This window comes from Rhinocladiella mackenziei, assembly GCF_000835555.1.
Source record: "Rhinocladiella mackenziei CBS 650.93 unplaced genomic scaffold supercont1.1, whole genome shotgun sequence".
Taxonomy (NCBI): domain Eukaryota; kingdom Fungi; phylum Ascomycota; class Eurotiomycetes; order Chaetothyriales; family Herpotrichiellaceae; genus Rhinocladiella; species Rhinocladiella mackenziei.
In genome coordinates this window covers 3,240,395-3,256,967 of record NW_013550604.1, presented here as the reverse complement: position 1 = coordinate 3,256,967, position 16,573 = coordinate 3,240,395, and the positions used below count along the sequence as shown (strand labels likewise).

The 16,573-nt window shown below is 50.3% G+C and overlaps 5 protein-coding genes across 5 annotated transcripts; 3 read left to right on the top strand and 2 right to left on the bottom strand.

Annotated features, from left to right (window-relative positions):
• Window positions 1–2,885: 2,885 nt before the first annotated feature.
• Z518_01147 (uncharacterized protein) lies at window positions 2,886–4,499 on the top strand (the record flags this gene model as incomplete). Its single annotated transcript, XM_013421748.1, has 3 exons — window positions 2,886–3,394; window positions 3,452–4,214; window positions 4,293–4,499. The coding sequence occupies 3 exons, from the start codon at window positions 2,886–2,888 to the stop codon at window positions 4,497–4,499; spliced, it is 1,479 nt and encodes a 492-aa protein (XP_013277202.1).
• An 808-nt stretch (window positions 4,500–5,307) lies between these two features.
• On the bottom strand, window positions 5,308–5,860 carry Z518_01146 (40S ribosomal protein S23; the record flags this gene model as incomplete). Its single annotated transcript, XM_013421747.1, has 2 exons — window positions 5,308–5,486; window positions 5,599–5,860. 2 exons carry the CDS (start codon window positions 5,858–5,860, stop codon window positions 5,308–5,310), a joined length of 441 nt encoding a protein of 146 aa, XP_013277201.1.
• Window positions 5,861–6,307: 447 nt separating this feature from the next.
• On the top strand, window positions 6,308–7,171 carry Z518_01145 (uncharacterized protein; the record flags this gene model as incomplete). Its single annotated transcript, XM_013421746.1, has 1 exon — window positions 6,308–7,171. One exon carries the CDS (start codon window positions 6,308–6,310, stop codon window positions 7,169–7,171), a length of 864 nt encoding a protein of 287 aa, XP_013277200.1.
• A 197-nt stretch (window positions 7,172–7,368) lies between these two features.
• Window positions 7,369–9,208, bottom strand: Z518_01144 (uncharacterized protein; the record flags this gene model as incomplete). Its single annotated transcript, XM_013421745.1, has 2 exons — window positions 7,369–9,114; window positions 9,167–9,208. The coding sequence occupies 2 exons, from the start codon at window positions 9,206–9,208 to the stop codon at window positions 7,369–7,371; spliced, it is 1,788 nt and encodes a 595-aa protein (XP_013277199.1).
• A 2,639-nt stretch (window positions 9,209–11,847) lies between these two features.
• Window positions 11,848–13,618, top strand: Z518_01143 (uncharacterized protein; the record flags this gene model as incomplete). Its single annotated transcript, XM_013421744.1, has 2 exons — window positions 11,848–12,717; window positions 12,782–13,618. The coding sequence occupies 2 exons, from the start codon at window positions 11,848–11,850 to the stop codon at window positions 13,616–13,618; spliced, it is 1,707 nt and encodes a 568-aa protein (XP_013277198.1).
• Between the last annotated feature and the right edge of the window lie 2,955 nt (window positions 13,619–16,573).

The following is a 16,573-nucleotide window of genomic DNA, read 5'->3' as shown; positions in this document are numbered from 1 at the left end:
ATATGCCAAAAAAATCCTACGGACAGTCCATCTAATGATCTGTCTTCCAAAGCGGCCGTCGATCACAAGAGCCAAGCGAACGGGGAACTCGTCCCTGAATTTTCTAGGCGTGGATTCGTCCTGCCTTTTTTTTATCAACTCTCTGATTTTGTTCTGGAAAGGGTACAATGCGAACGCACGAGAAGGGCCGGCGATTTGGAACAAAGCAAAGCCTCAGGTTTTGACTCCTCTTCGAATACCTACAACATTCCTCAACACTATCGCCTTATCCCGCTAACCTGCTGTCGGCTTTCCAATGATTTGGTATGTATATGACTCTTCGGGGAAGAGAGCGATAGAAATCTGGTGCGATAGCCGACACAAGCTGCTCTCTACAAAGAGCCGACCTCGCCGTTCTTCGAGTCTGGACTTTTCTATTATCGCCGACAGTGATCGTGTTATGACTTCACGGGATTCTGAACCCGTCGAATTATTTCGGTAATCTCAGATCCGCAAACTGGCTCCATAAGTCTACACTGCAAGTGATGGTCTTGTATTCAGTGGACTGATTTCGTGAATCTCTGGTAACCTTCCCTCTCGATCAGAGGATAAGCGCCTGCACAAAACGGTCTATATTATTAATTTCTTCCTCTTTTTATTGTCCTCAGTCTTTGGTCTTTGCTCCTACGCCAGGTCAGCGCTGAGAATTGACCAGATCAAATACGCGGCCCGAAGATTGCACACTGGCCGCAGATTCTCGAGCTCTCGTGGCACATGGAAGCTAAGGTCCACGCGTATGCGGGTGATTTGTCGGTATGGTCGTCATGGTGTGCGTTCGATCTAATTGCCTACATTACATTCCAAAGACAGTTTATTTTTATAGAAGAAAAGAGAGATGTCAGCGATATGACCCGGAGCATTGGTGCTCTGTACCACATATGGTTTTTGTTGGACAATATCCATTGCTGAATCGGAATTCGACGGGCAATTGAGCACTGGCCCGCCGAATCCAATGGCAGCATTTCTACAGGTCCGTCTAAAAGCCTCGGTCACTGTTCAACACATATACGCTGACTTGTTCGTAGATCACGAAAGATGAGATACACAGGTAGGACGGGACGCTGCATGGAGGGAGAAGAACGGACGTCCTAGGTCAGCTATGCACAGAGGAGGCCCAGACCGGGAACATACGCTATGAGGATATAGTTACCACATCATTCTGTGATTCCCTCTTCAAGAATGTTTAATGTGAATAACGCTTATGAAGGCGGTCTTGTACATTGAGGATGGCGGGAAGCGATACAACAGCAAGATCTCTTCGGTCGTGTTTCTCTTATTGAAAACTGGTCGCCGAATCTGAACAAGCTGAACAAGCTGGCAAGCTATCAGAATATATTACGCACGAGGAAAGCTTACAGTCGCCTTATCTGTGAGTCAAACGTTCGCAGTCGTCAGCAAAAATTTCGTGGAGCCTGGTACCAATGTGGGCATTGCAGCCCTGGTGATGCGTCACCATGAATATATATATAGTCCAAACACAGACCAGTTTCGTCCGGAAAGATGGCTGGATGCTTCCGAGGAGCTGTTGAAGGCGATGGATCGCAACTTGCTGGGGTAGAGTCTTCTCCTAGAAGAATGTAACCTCTTTTCACTTCGCAAAACCATCCCCAAATATTTTTCACTCGCTAATCCAATGGCGACTTCATTTCAGTTCGGTTTGGAGCTCGTACTTGGATCGGTAAAATCCTTTCGACGATGGAAATGTGCAAGTGTGTTCCACAAGTTCTATGTCACTTTGACTTTCAATGGGCGTCGTCCAACCTGGACTGGAACGCGAAAGCTCAATGGTTTTGGCATAATTGCCAGAGTGTACCCTCGGGCAGCAGTAGCAGCAGGGCAAAAGACCTAAAGCGATCATGATTCTTCCATTCAGCAATCCCCAGTGGAACTCCCCTGCCGCAGCAGAACAAATCCAGACACCTACCATACCTGGTAAGGGGAACTCTCAGGAGCATTGCCCGTGCTTTCCGTGTTTTGCAGATGTTATCGTTTTGCACAAATGGTGAAAAATTCTCCGCGGTCGCCGTGCACAAGATATGTATAGGTAGTTGAGCACTGACAACTTGAACTTGCGGACCTCCACCCCGCCTGCGAGTGTGAGATGGATCAGGCTCTGCCTCCAGGCTTAGGGCTTGACCGTATGCCCGCGCCAAAGTGGAGGCTGTGGTTTAAACAATCCGGGTCTCTGACGTCACGTGCTCGTCATGTCAATGCGTGGAAATGAGGTGGCCGTGTGAAAGGTAGTCGAGCTAAGAGACTTTGAATCCCTCAAATGGGGGAGAACAGAAGAATTGTCCAGCTCCTCGTGTTACCTGTTGCCTAACGACATGCGGCTTCATTGGACCAAAGAGGAAAATCTGTGTGGACTGAATTGGATGAGTAATTGAATTGATTTACTCTCCACGAACGTAGGAGGGTACATCAGATTCAGTAACTCAGCAGCGCCACTTTTGACAGCCTCACATTTTCAATTGGACAAGTGTCCGATCCCTCTAAGCACTGCTCTGTGAGTGTCTCGTGCTCGAATTGATCTGGAGTTCCTCCACAACCAAAAAGTTGGAGAGGAAAAAGAAAAAGAGAGAAAAGAAAGAAAAAAAAAAAAAATTGGATACGTTGCATGTGAGTGACGGCATCACAAGCTGGAGTCGGCCAAAGATCCATAGGATCGTCGTCAACTTTTCTCTCCATCTGACATTGATTCTTTTCTCATTCCCCTCCTCTGACTCGCACTTTGTCTCTTGGGGAAATTTGTTTCTGTATCTTGGCATCCCAATTTCGCGAAACTCCTCAAGCTCTACTCCCAACTTTTTCTGGTGTCACCGTCCGAAGGCTTCCTCCCTCTCAAAATGTCCTCTCCATCCTCATCAGCTTCCGCAAAGCGGAAGCGGACCTCTGGCCCGGACCGTCTCAAATCCGCCGCGACAGACCTACAGCAACCTTCTCACGACGCTTCAGGCGAAGAGCTCGCAGCATCTCTCTCGCATAACACTCGGAACCGCAAGCACACCCCAAGCAACTCTGTCGACAGCACTGTTCCCCCTAGGAAGCGAGCACGAACACGATCCAATGCTAACAGCTACGAATCCAACGGAACTCGTGCTCCAGACCCAGCTCAGCACCCGGGTCCGTCTTCTCACGATGACGAGGCCGAAGAGGCCGAGGAACACGGCAAAAAGAGACAGAGAACTTTTCTCGGTGCTACGACCAAGGCTGTTGTCAACGGGGATGGAGGAACCATGCAGGATCCTCCGAAGGCAGGCTTGAGGGAGCCGGTGGGATACAAGACAAATCCCCCCCCGACGGGTCGGCCGGTCAGAGTGTATGCGGACGGAGTATTTGATTTGTTCCATCTTGGGTAAGACATGGGTGTCAGAGTACACCAGATCACAGACACAACTAATTTTACTTCAAGGCACATGCGTCAACTCGAACAAGCGAAGACGGCCTTCCCGGATACTTATCTCATCGTGGGAGTTACGGGCGATGCAGAGACCCATAAGCGTAAAGGACTGACGGTCCTCACGGGTGCGGAGCGAGCCGAGACTGTCCGTCATTGCCGATGGGTAGACGAGGTGATTCCCAATTGTCCTTGGATTGTCACACCGGCATTCCTGGCAGAACACAAGATCGACTATGTGGCTCATGACGATGAGCCTTACGGTGCAGAAGAAGGAGACGATATCTACGCACCCATCAAAAAGGAGGGCAAATTTCTCGTGACCCAAAGAACCGAAGGGGTGTCCACGACGGGAATCATCACCAAGATCGTCCGCGACTACGAAAAGTACATTGTACGCCAATTAAAGAGAGGAACCAGTCGTCAAGAATTAAATATCAGCTGGCTCAAGAAGAACGAACTGGATATCAAGAGGCACGTGCAGGAATTGAGGGATAGTATCAAGACCAACTGGGCCACCGCTGGAGGAGAAATCTCCCGCGACTTCCGACAATTTTGGCTCAATGCGAGTTCAAGGCCCGCAAGCCCAGCTCCGTTTAATAGGCAGCACAGCGATGGCTTGCGAAGTCCCAGCGCCGTGAGCGCCGTCGAGCATTTGAAGCACTTGGATATACCCGGGAGCACTGACAAGAGAAGTGATTCGCCTGGTAGAATCAGTCGAAACGAAGATTTTGCCACAGGTTACAGTTTGGGCTTGATTGGAGGAGTCAAGTCTTGGGTAAGCAAAAATTTACTCTATCACCCCAGGGTTTTTTCCTTTTTCGGTCATACATATACTAACGAAAGCTCACCACAGATGATGCGAGGTAGAAGGGCCCTCAGAGATAGTCAAGGCCCGAGTCCTGAAGGAAGCGAGGACGATGAAGCTAGAAGCCCCATCAGCAATGACGGAGACGCAGTGGGCATCGGATTGAAAACGCCTCCTATGGGCCGTGGCAGGAAGGGGAAGAGTGAAAGTGAACTTGAAGACACTCGGCGAGAAGCCATGGACGTGATGCATTGATTTCTCCCTCCGGCTTTCTACCCCACGATTATCTGGATGGATGGTCTGACTTTCGACATCACTCTCCCACTCATTTTGTAATGTGGTTGTCTCTCATTCAGCAGACGGGTTGGCAGATGCATTTTGGGGAAAAAAGCCAAAGTACGACATATGCGCCGAAAACCGGATACCTTATGTTTCTGAGACTTGTATCATCTTATTCGTGTACAGCCAGGCCTTGTAGTTCCAACACACGAAAAGGTATTGCTAGCTCCCAAAGGAATATACAAGATAACCCTTGATTGTGGCTCCGGCTCCGGCTCTGGTTCTCTATATGGCATGTTGCATCGTAATTTAAGAACCATCCAACACATAGCATTCAATGCTGGGACAATCTGCAATCGCATGGGAGATCGTAGGAAGATTTCGAGCATGATTGATTCCGCATGTCTCCTTCGGACATTTATAAGTTTGGTGGTACTAGGATCTTAGAGTTTGAAACTTTTGCTGGCACTGGATACCTATATGGCTACATAGGTATGGATTCCGCCTCTATTCGATGAGCGAACTCAAGCCTGCTTTGAACCATAGATTTGGATTTGCATTCAGCCGTGGACAGGGAAAAGGCCTCTTCATGTTTCGTCCATTTGTCTTATCCACCTGATCGATATGTTCATTTGGATCCGTTGGCAACTTTTTTGTTGTTAAGGGCGCACTATGCATGCATGCTTGTTTGCCATGGTACCGTATCGCTCTTCATCATCGTTCATCCACACCGCTCGTCGCTTCACGCCAACTTTTTTGGGTTTTGATTGTTTGGGGTGGGAATCTATGATCGAGGCTTCTCCTTCTTCTCTTTCCACAGCGCACTCAAACCGACACCGGAGACCTTGACCACCTTGAATCGCACACCGGGGATATCACCTTTGGCTTTACCCTTGCGACCAAACCCGGCCAGGAGGACTTCGTCGTTCTCGTCCACAAAGTTCAAGCAACCATCATTAGGCACTAAGAGCCAATATTTTGTCAACATTGTTTCTTTCTCTTTTTTGTTTTGTCCCTCGTTTCTCCATCACTATCTTGGAGAAACTTCCTGTGCTAGATAGATGATTGTACGTACCGAAAGCAGTAACCTTCTTTCCGTTCTTGATCAATTGGACTCTGACGCATTTTCGAATGGCGGAGTTGGGTTGTTTGGCTTCGACACCGACTTTTTCGAGCACGATGCCTTTGGCGTGCGAGGAGCCACCGAAGGGTGACGACTTGTAGGCAGTTCCGAGAAGACGCTTCTTGTAGTGCAGATCGGCCCAACGACCTTCCTTTCGGGCAGCGACGAGTTTACGGGCGGCGTTCAGACCGCGGGGTTTGCCTCTGTTTGTCATTTCTATACCGGAAGAGTAATCGTCAGTCTGGTCTGATTTGTAGGAATTTCTGTGTTCGCGTGAATCGGGAAAATAAGTTTAGACTGATGGTTGGGGAAGGGAACGAGGAGCGAAAATGGGGCCATTGATACTGATCAGAGGAATTAGGAGTACGTACTGGCAACTACGACAGGCAGATGTCTGGTAAATGGGGAATTGGCGGCGTTGAAGTCGTCGTTGATACGAATTTAATCGCAGAGACGAGAATTCAAAGTTGGTGTGGCCGGCCAAGACTCTGGATCAAGGCGGTGAGAATGGGCAGAATTTCCAAGTGCCCGTCGCCAACTTATTACCTACCCCTACCCGACCGGCCGACCGTGGTTTTCATAGCATCTCGCTCTCGATGACATCGAACGGATAGCATCTCATTATCAAGGCGGGAGCAGTACGCTCTCTGCCAATTTCAATATGGCTTCATCGACGAGGAAAACCCCTCAATTAGAGGTTCCTTCACCCTTCGTTGAGCGACCCAAGCTGAATACCACCAGGACCACTACCCACCGTCTTCCTCCCCCGGCACTCTTCCAGGGTCCTCCATCCAAGAATGCCTCACACATTTCCCTTGCTCTCCCCGGTGACCGTGTCCCCGGGGCACCGGGTGTTGAAACAGAGCACCAACATCGGATCAAGCGACCGTCTCGCGTTCCGCCGGCTTCGTCGTTCTCGGGGCCCTCCCTTCGCCAACCCGCAGCGGAAGCCGATAACCAACGGGCCGAGAATCTCTGGGCGGAGATGCAAAAGACGCTTGCCGACGTAGAGCTTTCGGCGATGAACACGTCGCACGTCTTCGGAGCATCGCACGCCAAGGCTCTGGAAGATCTCCGTACAGCACAGCTGTCGTTAGCGCAGACCTGGGCCAAAAGCGAAGCGGATGAACTGCACGAGCACGATCTCGACACAGATGCAGGCCAAGCGAATGTCGGCACTCTCGAAACAGGGTCAAGTCCAAGTCAGGGACCGAAGGGTACCAATGGGAAACCTAGTGCATTTACCAATAATAAGAACCTGGAAGAGGAGACGGAACGAGACATTCAATTAGCCCGCAAGCGAAGGGAGGCAAATGATCGGTATTTCCAACAGGTCAATCGGGGCGTGTTGGATGTGGTGAATAAGCTGGACGAAGTGGCGGGGGCGATGAGGCGGGTGGAGAGAGAGTCCCGGGAAATCTGGGACGAGTCGAGTGATGAGAGTATCAGTGGTAGCGAAGATGGTTCGGCTACAGATCATACCGGGTTGACAGATAGTCCAGTGTCAGTGCGGAAACAAACTTGAACTTGAGATTCCTCGGATTGGATGAGGATGTTGCGAAGTGTTTGTAGCAGAATTGATGATTCTGTCTCTGATTCTATGCGGCCGTGTATATACATAAAGGAATGCCTCCTTTCCTTCTCTAGGTATAGCGTAGCCGGACACATCTCAGTAACGACTCGTTTCATTCATTGTTGGCATCAGGTCCCGACGTGTAATGCTCATTCCCCATCTTTGTGGCCGGAAAACCATTTCAGCTTCCATCTGCGACGCCTCCCTCCTCCACCAACACTCAGATCATATCGACTCGGGTTTGTCTGTCTAGAACTTGGCCTCTGCTCATGACCGCGATTCTGGTCCTGGTTGTTTGCGAAACGAATCGACGTACTTCTATGCCGTGTGTGAGAAGGCGATTGGGGGATTTCGTTGGCCCCATGTAACGGAAGTGGAGTCTGAGTGGCACTATTTCGCCTTTGATGTGGACCATTGGAATCTTCACTTTCACGACGAACAGATTCAGTTTTATCCTTGGCGGAACTGATTTTGGAGTCAAGCGAGCTTCTCCGGCTACCGGTGGAAATGGCCCGGGAGGACTCTGAATCACCTCTTCGACGCGTCTTGAAGGTATGGGTCCAGAATGGAGAGGGTGTTCTTGGCAGAGAGGCAAGATAGTCATCGCGGGGTTCGTCGTCGTCTAGTTCGGCCCAAATGCCTTCGGTATCGGTGTCTGGCGGCGCGTGAATCGAAAGCATTGGAGGGCGAGTTCGTCCGACCAGTAAAGGAGTCTGTTCATCGATCGACCTTCGGGACAACGACGTCGAGCTTCTCATTCGTCCAGTGGGAAGTAACGCCTCTCGTTCGTCTGCCGCTGATTGCATCAAACCCATGCCTGGTGTCAACGGGGTTCGTGGAGGAAGTGCCGGATGAGCAGATTCTGAAGGTGTCGTATCGTCCAATCTCCAAGACAGGGCGAGGACGCCAGAAAGGAGGATAACCGTGCCCAAAGCCACCAGTCCGGCATGTAGCGCACTTAGTCTCGATGCTTGCTGAAAATAAATGAGGCCGTCTAGGATCGCAATGATGTTGTAAATGCAAAATACAAAGGGGTATAGTACACTGGTGCTGCAAAGTCGGAGGCCGAGATGTAGGTAATATAACTGCGTCACGGCAAAAAAGAGAAGCGCGATGAGGATCAGCCATGACTGAAAGCGGTTGAATTGATTTTTGTGGTCGATGACGGTTCGCACCAGAAGTTCCACGGCTGATTTGGCCACAAGGAGAGAATGCGCGGATAAAATGCCAGATATGAGAGCATAGCAGAGGCCCCGAATCAGCCGTAAGCGACTGATCCGCAATTTCAGCGGTTGCGGTAGTTGAGCTGTGAAGGAACGGCTGAGGGTGAGAGAAGGACCCAGATTCATGGACGCTGATCGAGGTCGTTCGGTCTTGGGAAGGCTCTGTGAGATGTATTTGCGAGAGGACCACATCTTGAGGACGTGTGCAAGCAAGATAGTGACGACCACCACAATCATTGTTCCCACCATCCATATTATGAAATCACGTTCGGCCAGAAGTTGGAGCAGCTGATGCAAATTATGCGCCGGCTCTCCTATGGCGCCAAAGGTGGCGATCAATGCTGCGCCCGAACAGGTCAAGATCGTGCCCACGACGGAGAAATGTGTAAAGGGCTCGCTCAGCAATAGCGTCGCAAATGCGGTATTGAAGACCAGACCGGAAGCTTGCAAGGTCGAGAGAACTGGTAAGGGCAACGTAGTGATTTGGATGGTACTGCCGACCAAATTTGAAACCACAAACATCAGCATACCCAATTGCCATCTCCGTCTCTTGTAGGGGGGCCTTCGTGTCTCCGAATGATCTTTGGCATCTTCGATGAGGTGCGACTTTCGTTGCAAGGTAAGACCAAGGCTTTGGATCGAGGTCGAGAGAAGACCAACGATGATACCAATCTATTTGACGATCAGCGCTGCCGGGATCCAAGAGAGCGGTTAGAACTCATACCGCAATGCTGCCCTGAGGTGAAATGTCACCGAGCTGGCCCATGTTGATGAAATGATGCCGTGGCTGTCGATAGGTCCATCCGTAAGCCTAGCTCGAGCGAGCCACGCATGTTGAGCTCTTGCGCATGGGAGGAGTATTGATCAGGATAGAATGTTCATGGTATTCAGAGATGGAAGATGAGAATGAGGAAAGTGGATCAAGCGACACGATCTGGACCACTGACACAAACAGCCCTAAAACACACAGTATCACTGCGTTCGCTGACTTCATTGCCGGCCTGGCCAGGAAAATTTAGGGAAGATTAGGCGCCTGTTCGGGGTTCCCCTCCGTCCCGCGCCGGTGTTTGACGCCAAGCTCGATTTTTGCCTTTGTAAGAGCCATGACACGTGATCTATCACGTGATACAGCGAAACGGCAGACCCTGAAGACATATATGCACCCCTTGGTCCTCCCCGGCATCTACACTTTCGCCGGACTGAGACCAGATTCAGAAAAGAGGTGAGAATCTGAGAATGAGGTGAGGGATGGCGCAATGTGCATTGAAACACGGTGAGGATTTTCTTCCATGACAGGGATGGATCCGGACTCGCGGACCCAGTCTCAAGCTACTTCTTCTGGTGGACAGTCGATCTAGAAAGGGGGCGGGAGGCATGAATGTACTAGAGGACACTAGAGGGAGAAGAGAGAACTCAAGCTGCGTACAGCCGAGGGGAATGCTTATGCCCAAACTGTATAACTCATTCATTGCACAGATGAGAATCCCTCCCATTGAGAGGATTTATGGCAGCAGACATTCTGAGCCCATTTTCCATAGAAAATCCTTCAAACTCATTCCCAGAGTGCTCTATCGAGTGCTCTGCATCGTTAATCAAGTTATGTATCCATTCGACTTGTTATCGGTATCGGCATCGTCGTTTGGTCTGGTGTTGACAGCATCGACATCGATTCTGTACATGCATACGGAAAAAAAGGCATGGAGGCCTCTCTGATTGGCCATATTAAAGTTGCGGTGGATCATGTGCTAAAAACAGGCTAGCATGCTGAATTTGGTATGGTGCATTTCGCGTCTTGGGGCCTGTGCGAAATACCTGATACCCAGGCTTCTCGGCAACCCTTCCTGAATAGGTATAGACACTATGGGCTTGGCAAGTTGGTGGCCGCGACAGGGTACGAATGCTTTTTGACATCCCACTGTGGTTCTTTGCTCCGGCTTGGGAACGCGGGGTGATTGTTCTGGGGTGACGTTTTATATCGCTGAGAATTGTCTGAAAATGTCTCCTCGCCCATCCAAAACTAATGTTCTCGAAGCAGCCTGCCGTGTCTGGCTGCCCGCCGTGTCTGGCTGCCCAACGATCCGGAGGCTGCTGATTATCGAGCACGAGCAAGTGTTCCCAGTCGACCCCTGACCCGTCTTGAAGGGTCTGCCGGAATCGCCAGGGGCGTAATGCCTCGGTAGACAGGAGTTCTTTCCCTTGTTGGAACATCCGTGGAAAGGCAGGGATTCTACGTGTACCCCAGTCCATCCACCCCACTTTTTTTACTCATTTCCCCGGTTTCCAATGGCTAGGTTTGGAACCCAACTTCCAACTTCAGATGCACTGCACTCCAGGAGAGAGTTGGCAGTGAGCGTGTGGCTATTCCCAATCTCATATGTGCGAGATGTGGTTCGGGCGAGGTTCTGACAATTGCCTTCCGACGACCTATTAGCTCTCGTGGAACCCTGTCTAGCAGTAGTCTTCAGAGCCTAGACATCGGTGCCTCACAAGAAAGTGAAACAGACACGCGGCGCGGCGAACAGCATTGCGCAGGTATTTTTCTGTTCGCAAGACCAAGTGCAGGTCTTGACAGCGCGTATACATAGCATCGTGCAACCCTACACTTTTCCTGATCCAACCAGAACTTCAAAACACAAATGCCTCTGCTGTAGTCCGAATAGGCTTCCCGGATTATGTAATGGCGAATACGCTCCACTAAGGTATTATTCTTGTACGACAGTTTTCTGGGCTGAAATCTCCTCAATCTCCGCAAATATACCGTATTGTACGTGTCATGCTTCATTTCGCTCATAGCTATGATTGGTCATGGCGCCTCCAGGTGACTTTTGAGCCATAGCACACCAAGAGGACAAGACCATATACTGTTTGCGTACGGGTACTCGGAACCCCCGGACCCTTCCAGTGAATATCCAACGATCTATCCCGGTTAGCTCTTCTTATCACGGACCCGTACTAACTTGGTGGATGTTTCCAACGGCAGACGTTGAAAGCCCTGGTTATTGTGACTGCTTTCCCTGTTAAGGGTTTCCTCTGTCTGCTCTGAGATGAAACTTTTAGGGATATATCCCCGGCCGGGGCATTGCCCTGCATTTGTCTGGCACGATCTCCCCTGCAGAAAGAGTTCTTCTCAGGGAAACAGAATCCCCGGTCCGAAATCTAATGAATTGTAGTACCTCGAAAGAGGAAGATCGTCAAACCCAATTTATACACCGATGAGAATAGCCTTTCCGGTCAGCTACAACATCAACAACGCCATCACCAAACCAATGGACTTGAAGTATACATTTATAAGGCTCTTAATGCCACCTCTTCTCCAGATCCTACAACAGATTATCACTCATTTCCTTATCATTCATTACTTTCCAAGCAACTGCTGCAACCAAATTTCTTTCTTTATTTGGTACCATGAAACTCGCAGTCATCCTCGGCACGGCGTTGGCTGCGATCCTGCCAGCGGTTCATACCTCTCCAGTCGCCCGGGCCCCAGACGCTCCGACGGTGACCATCTCATCCCCTCAAGCCACTATTGTAGGCCTAGGCGGAGACGTAGAACAGTTCCCGGGAATTCCATTTGCGAAGCCACCGACCAACCGAGATCGCTTGAAGGCCCCCGTCCCTCTCACCGAGCCCTATGGTGTTTATAATGCCACGTCCAATAAGCAAGCCTGCCCACAATTTGTTTTCAGTACTGCCGAAACGGAAGGAAGCCTTCTGACCAATGTCATCGCCGACCTTATCAACAGCCCACTTCTACAGCAGACACTCAACTTTGGAGAGGACTGTCTGTACCTGAACGTCCACCGCCCAGCTGGAACCCAGCCCGACGATAAACTGCCTGTGCTCTTTTGGATTTTTGGCGGTGGATTCGAGGTGGGCTGGAACTATATGTACGACGGCTCCTCCTGGGTAAAGGACGCTGTCAATCAAGGCCAGCCCTTAATTTTCGTTAGTGTCGCTTATCGGGTTGGTGGGTTCGGTTTCCTGCCTGGTGCAGAAGTGTTGGCGGATGGATCTGCCAACCTGGGACTACTAGATCAGAGACTCGGACTCCAGTGGGTTGCGGACAACATCGCAGCCTTTGGAGGGGATCCTGACAAGGTCACCATTTGGGGGGAATCGGCTGGTGCTATCTCCGTTTTCGATCATATGGTCCTCTACAACGGAGATAACACGTATAAGGGCAAGCCGCTGTTTCGGGGCGCGATCATGAACTCAGGGAGTGTTGTGCCGACCGATCCAGTTGATAGCCCACGGGCTCAGGGGATCTACGACACGGTACGTCGAATGAAAACAAGATCGTCACCCACTTGATCGGCCTAAGCTAATGTTACCGTGATAGGTTGTCCAAACGGCAGGTTGCACCACCGCTGCCGACACCCTGGAATGTCTTCGAGGTTTGGACTATGAGACGTACCTTAACGCGGCAAACTCGGTTCCATTCATTCTCAGCTACACTTCTGTTGCGCTATCTTACCTTCCCCGACCGGACGGAACGGTCCTGACAAAGTCTCCCGACGCTCTCCTGCGAGCCAATCAATACTCCAAGGTTCCCTTTATTATTGGAGATCAAGAGGACGAAGGCACCCTCTTTTCCCTTTTCCAGTCTAACCTCACCACGATAGATGATCTGGTCCAATACTTCCATCAAGGGTTGCTCCATAATAGCCCTATCGGGACTATACAAGAACTTGTCGGTTTTTACAATGACACGTCCACCTACGGATCGCCATTCCGGACCGGCTCGTTGAACAACATCTACCCTCAGTTCAAGCGTTTGGCGGCTATCGCAGGCGATATAGTCTTCACGCTCTCGCGCCGCCTAGTTCTTGAAATCACTGCGGACTTGAACGGCGACGTGGCGTCTTGGTCCTATTTGAGCTCGTACGACTACGGAACCCCTATCTTGGGTTCCTTCCACGGCAGTGATATCCTGCAAGTATTTTTCGGTGTCTTGCCTAACTATGCGAGTGCATCTTTCCGCAGCTACTACATCTCTTTCGTGGACTCGCTCGACCCGAACGCCGGTACTTCTATCTCGTACCCCCAGTGGCCGACATGGAAGGACAGCCACCAGCTCCTGAACTCTTATCCGTTATTCTCCCAATTTATTAGCGATGATTTTCGTTCGGATGTATCCGATTTTCTGGTTCAGAACTTGCCAAGTATGTACTATTAAAGGTGATGGGAAGGAATGCACCTATTGGGGGTTTGTGCCTTGGCTTAGTGCCAATGATTTCATTCAAGAAGATTATTCAATAGGCACCGGGTAATTTTGGATAGGGAAGTATTGCTTCAATCATCCGTCTGCTATACTTTTGCTTTTCTAGAAAGGTTGTGGACCACGGACCCAACATCTCTACCGGAAATTACAAGTCAACAGCCAACTACTGTTTGACCGTCAAAGCGAGAGCGCTTTATCCTGAAAGCATGCCAGGCTCGTACGTTAGAATCGACCTCCCTCTCGAAGTCTGGTTGGCCTCTTCATGCTTTTTTCTATTCTCTTGCGACATGAAGCGAATGTTCTCTCCCCCGTATCCTCAGACCATCGCCTCTTCTTCAAGCAATCGTCGATCGCACTCACTTGCGCAGCATGAGATTTCGAGGGGTCTCTTGCTTCTTCAGAAACATGTAGCCTTTCAACATCATTGTTCTTGCCAGGGAGTCGCATTCCTGGCAGAGTGGACTCGCGATACATGACAGCCCTCCTGTAGAGCCGTATCGTGGGCCGTTGTTCAATGATTAATACGACAGGGTGTTGGGCTAGCCCGTGAATTAAGTTTAAATATCGGAGTACTGCTATACTGCGGCATTGGAACCAGGTCGGTGATATACTGAACCAGGAGAAAACTACATTAGTTCGGGATATATACGCAACTCTTGTATGTCGCACCATGTAGTCAACTTCGGCTTCAATCATTCTCCTATCAGCTGGCACATTGGCTCGCTCTGTATTGACTTCCCCCACATGGTCCCTCTCGTTATCCTATTGCCCTCATCGTTAGGGAACGCACGTAAAGAACCTATGCGTGTGATACGTGACACTGCTGCTGCCGCTCAAAAAGCCGCCATTTCCGCCCTCAGAGCTGCCAGTGCGAGAGCTGAAACATCGCCAAAGCGCGGAGAGCTAGGGGCTCACGGACCATCATCACTGATATGTACTTCATAGGATGCTCAATCCCTAGCTAGTTGAGGAAATCTTGGTATTTCTCGTGGTTTGTCGAGTAATGGCCCTGGGGAAGGTGATATTGATCCCATGCTGGTCGATGTTAGTGGGTGTTTCCCCTCCCCTCTTTTCTTGATGTTCAAAGTTGGTTTGCAGTGCTTTGCCAGAACCTATAAAGAGCCCATACTGGGATTGCAGTTCATCAGGCTGTGCCAGCTGGATTGATAGCTAGTGAAGGTCAGAAATTGTGTGAGAAGTCAACAGATGCGCAGCTGTTACGAACATCTGCAACGCGTCGACGTAAGTCAACTTGACCAGAGGTGCTTCGAAAGGTGTTGCAAGTTTCAACACAGTTCCCTCAGATGTGCGGCCTGTGGTACCCAGTATCATAGTAACGCCGGAGCGACATTTTGGTGGGCTTTTTCGAAAGAAAGGGGCAAGGAAATGGAGAGAACAGTTGGGACGATCAAGTCTGTAGATTTTCTCTCGGAGAGTCAATTGTTGAAGCGGTCGAACAGGTAATGAATAGAAATAAGGAACAATGGTGGAAGGAGCGTTGACCGAACCATGCGCCCAATCTCGATATTTTCTTGGTTGAACCTCGGAGGTGATGGCTTCGGTGAGGGCCTGGATGGTCGAAGGCCTGCGATCGCTTGACCAGACATAGCCATGCCAATAAAAGTTACCGAATGCATGAAACGCATTATACAACCAATGACGCCAGCGCGCAGTGGAACTGCAATGAACCACTTTCTGACCCAGAATTTGGCAGCCCGAGACGGTGCCGGACCAAGAACGATCGGACGAAGGGAAATGACGGTTGTGAATCAATTGGCTTTGTCGCTGCCGACCCTTACGGGAACGATGCAGTGAGCCAGAGCCCTGAGCGGACGAGATTAATGATTGTGGCGAAGTAGCCACGGACAATGGCCTGTTAAAGAAAGCATTAGACGTACTGCCACCAAACTCGTAGGTGGTGTACAGCAGGATTTAAGTATCAGAACACGCATAATATGTCTGAAGGCGACTCCCGGTGCGGAGCTCCTTCGCGGATGTCGGCTACCTGGAAAGAAGGTTTCTGAGTGATATCCTCGACTTCTGTATGCACTGGGATCTCTTTAGCCCCCCATTTCGTCGTTCGACTGGAACACTGCGGAGTGGGACGTGAGATTTTGAAACTCGAGTGGACAGAAAAGAGAAGCTCGAGCTCGAGCGATTGTCTTTCCCAAAATTCTCGAATTGAGTAATCGTGCAGATAGGTGCGCTATAGGAATTCTTGTTTGGCCCTTATGATATGTATTAGCGGATCGCTGAATCTGGAGCTCTAGATATTGCGGGGAAGGGGTTGTCTGGGGGTCTACGTTTACGGGGCTCTTGGAATAGCGAGACTATGTTGGTGGTAAGAAGCTGTGTCGGGTGCGCGAGCTTGATTTTCGTCTCGGTCGAAAGCCGCTTGATAGGACAGCCACCACAGATTTCCTCTGCAAAGCCTGGTCTGATACGGGAACCCTGTCTGCATATAAAGTGATGCAGCTCTATGCATCGCGACGGAAAACAAGGAGACGAGAGGACAGACGATCTGGGGGTTGTTTGGGTGCCTTGTCTATGACCAGCTCTAATCAATTATTGTTGCGGACTTCGGGTTGGTTGTCTTTTTGCATCCTCAGGGGCTTCAGCCTCGTTCAATGCCATTAGCCGATCAGGAACTTCAAACCCAGGTTCGCCTCGAAACAACGTCCTACCTCCGTTACATACTGCGGTCAATTCACCGCGAGCAGGGCAGTTTTCTAGACACCCAGTTGCAGTGAACCTGGAACGCTGCCAGCCAGGACTTCTTGTGGTAGCATGAAGCGCAAACCCGCGCAAACCCACGCAAACCCCGCTGGCAATTGTCCTTCGCTAGCGATTTATCATCCTTTCGGCGGACATACATCGGTGTTTTTCGTAGAAGGTGCCTGGACAACAGTC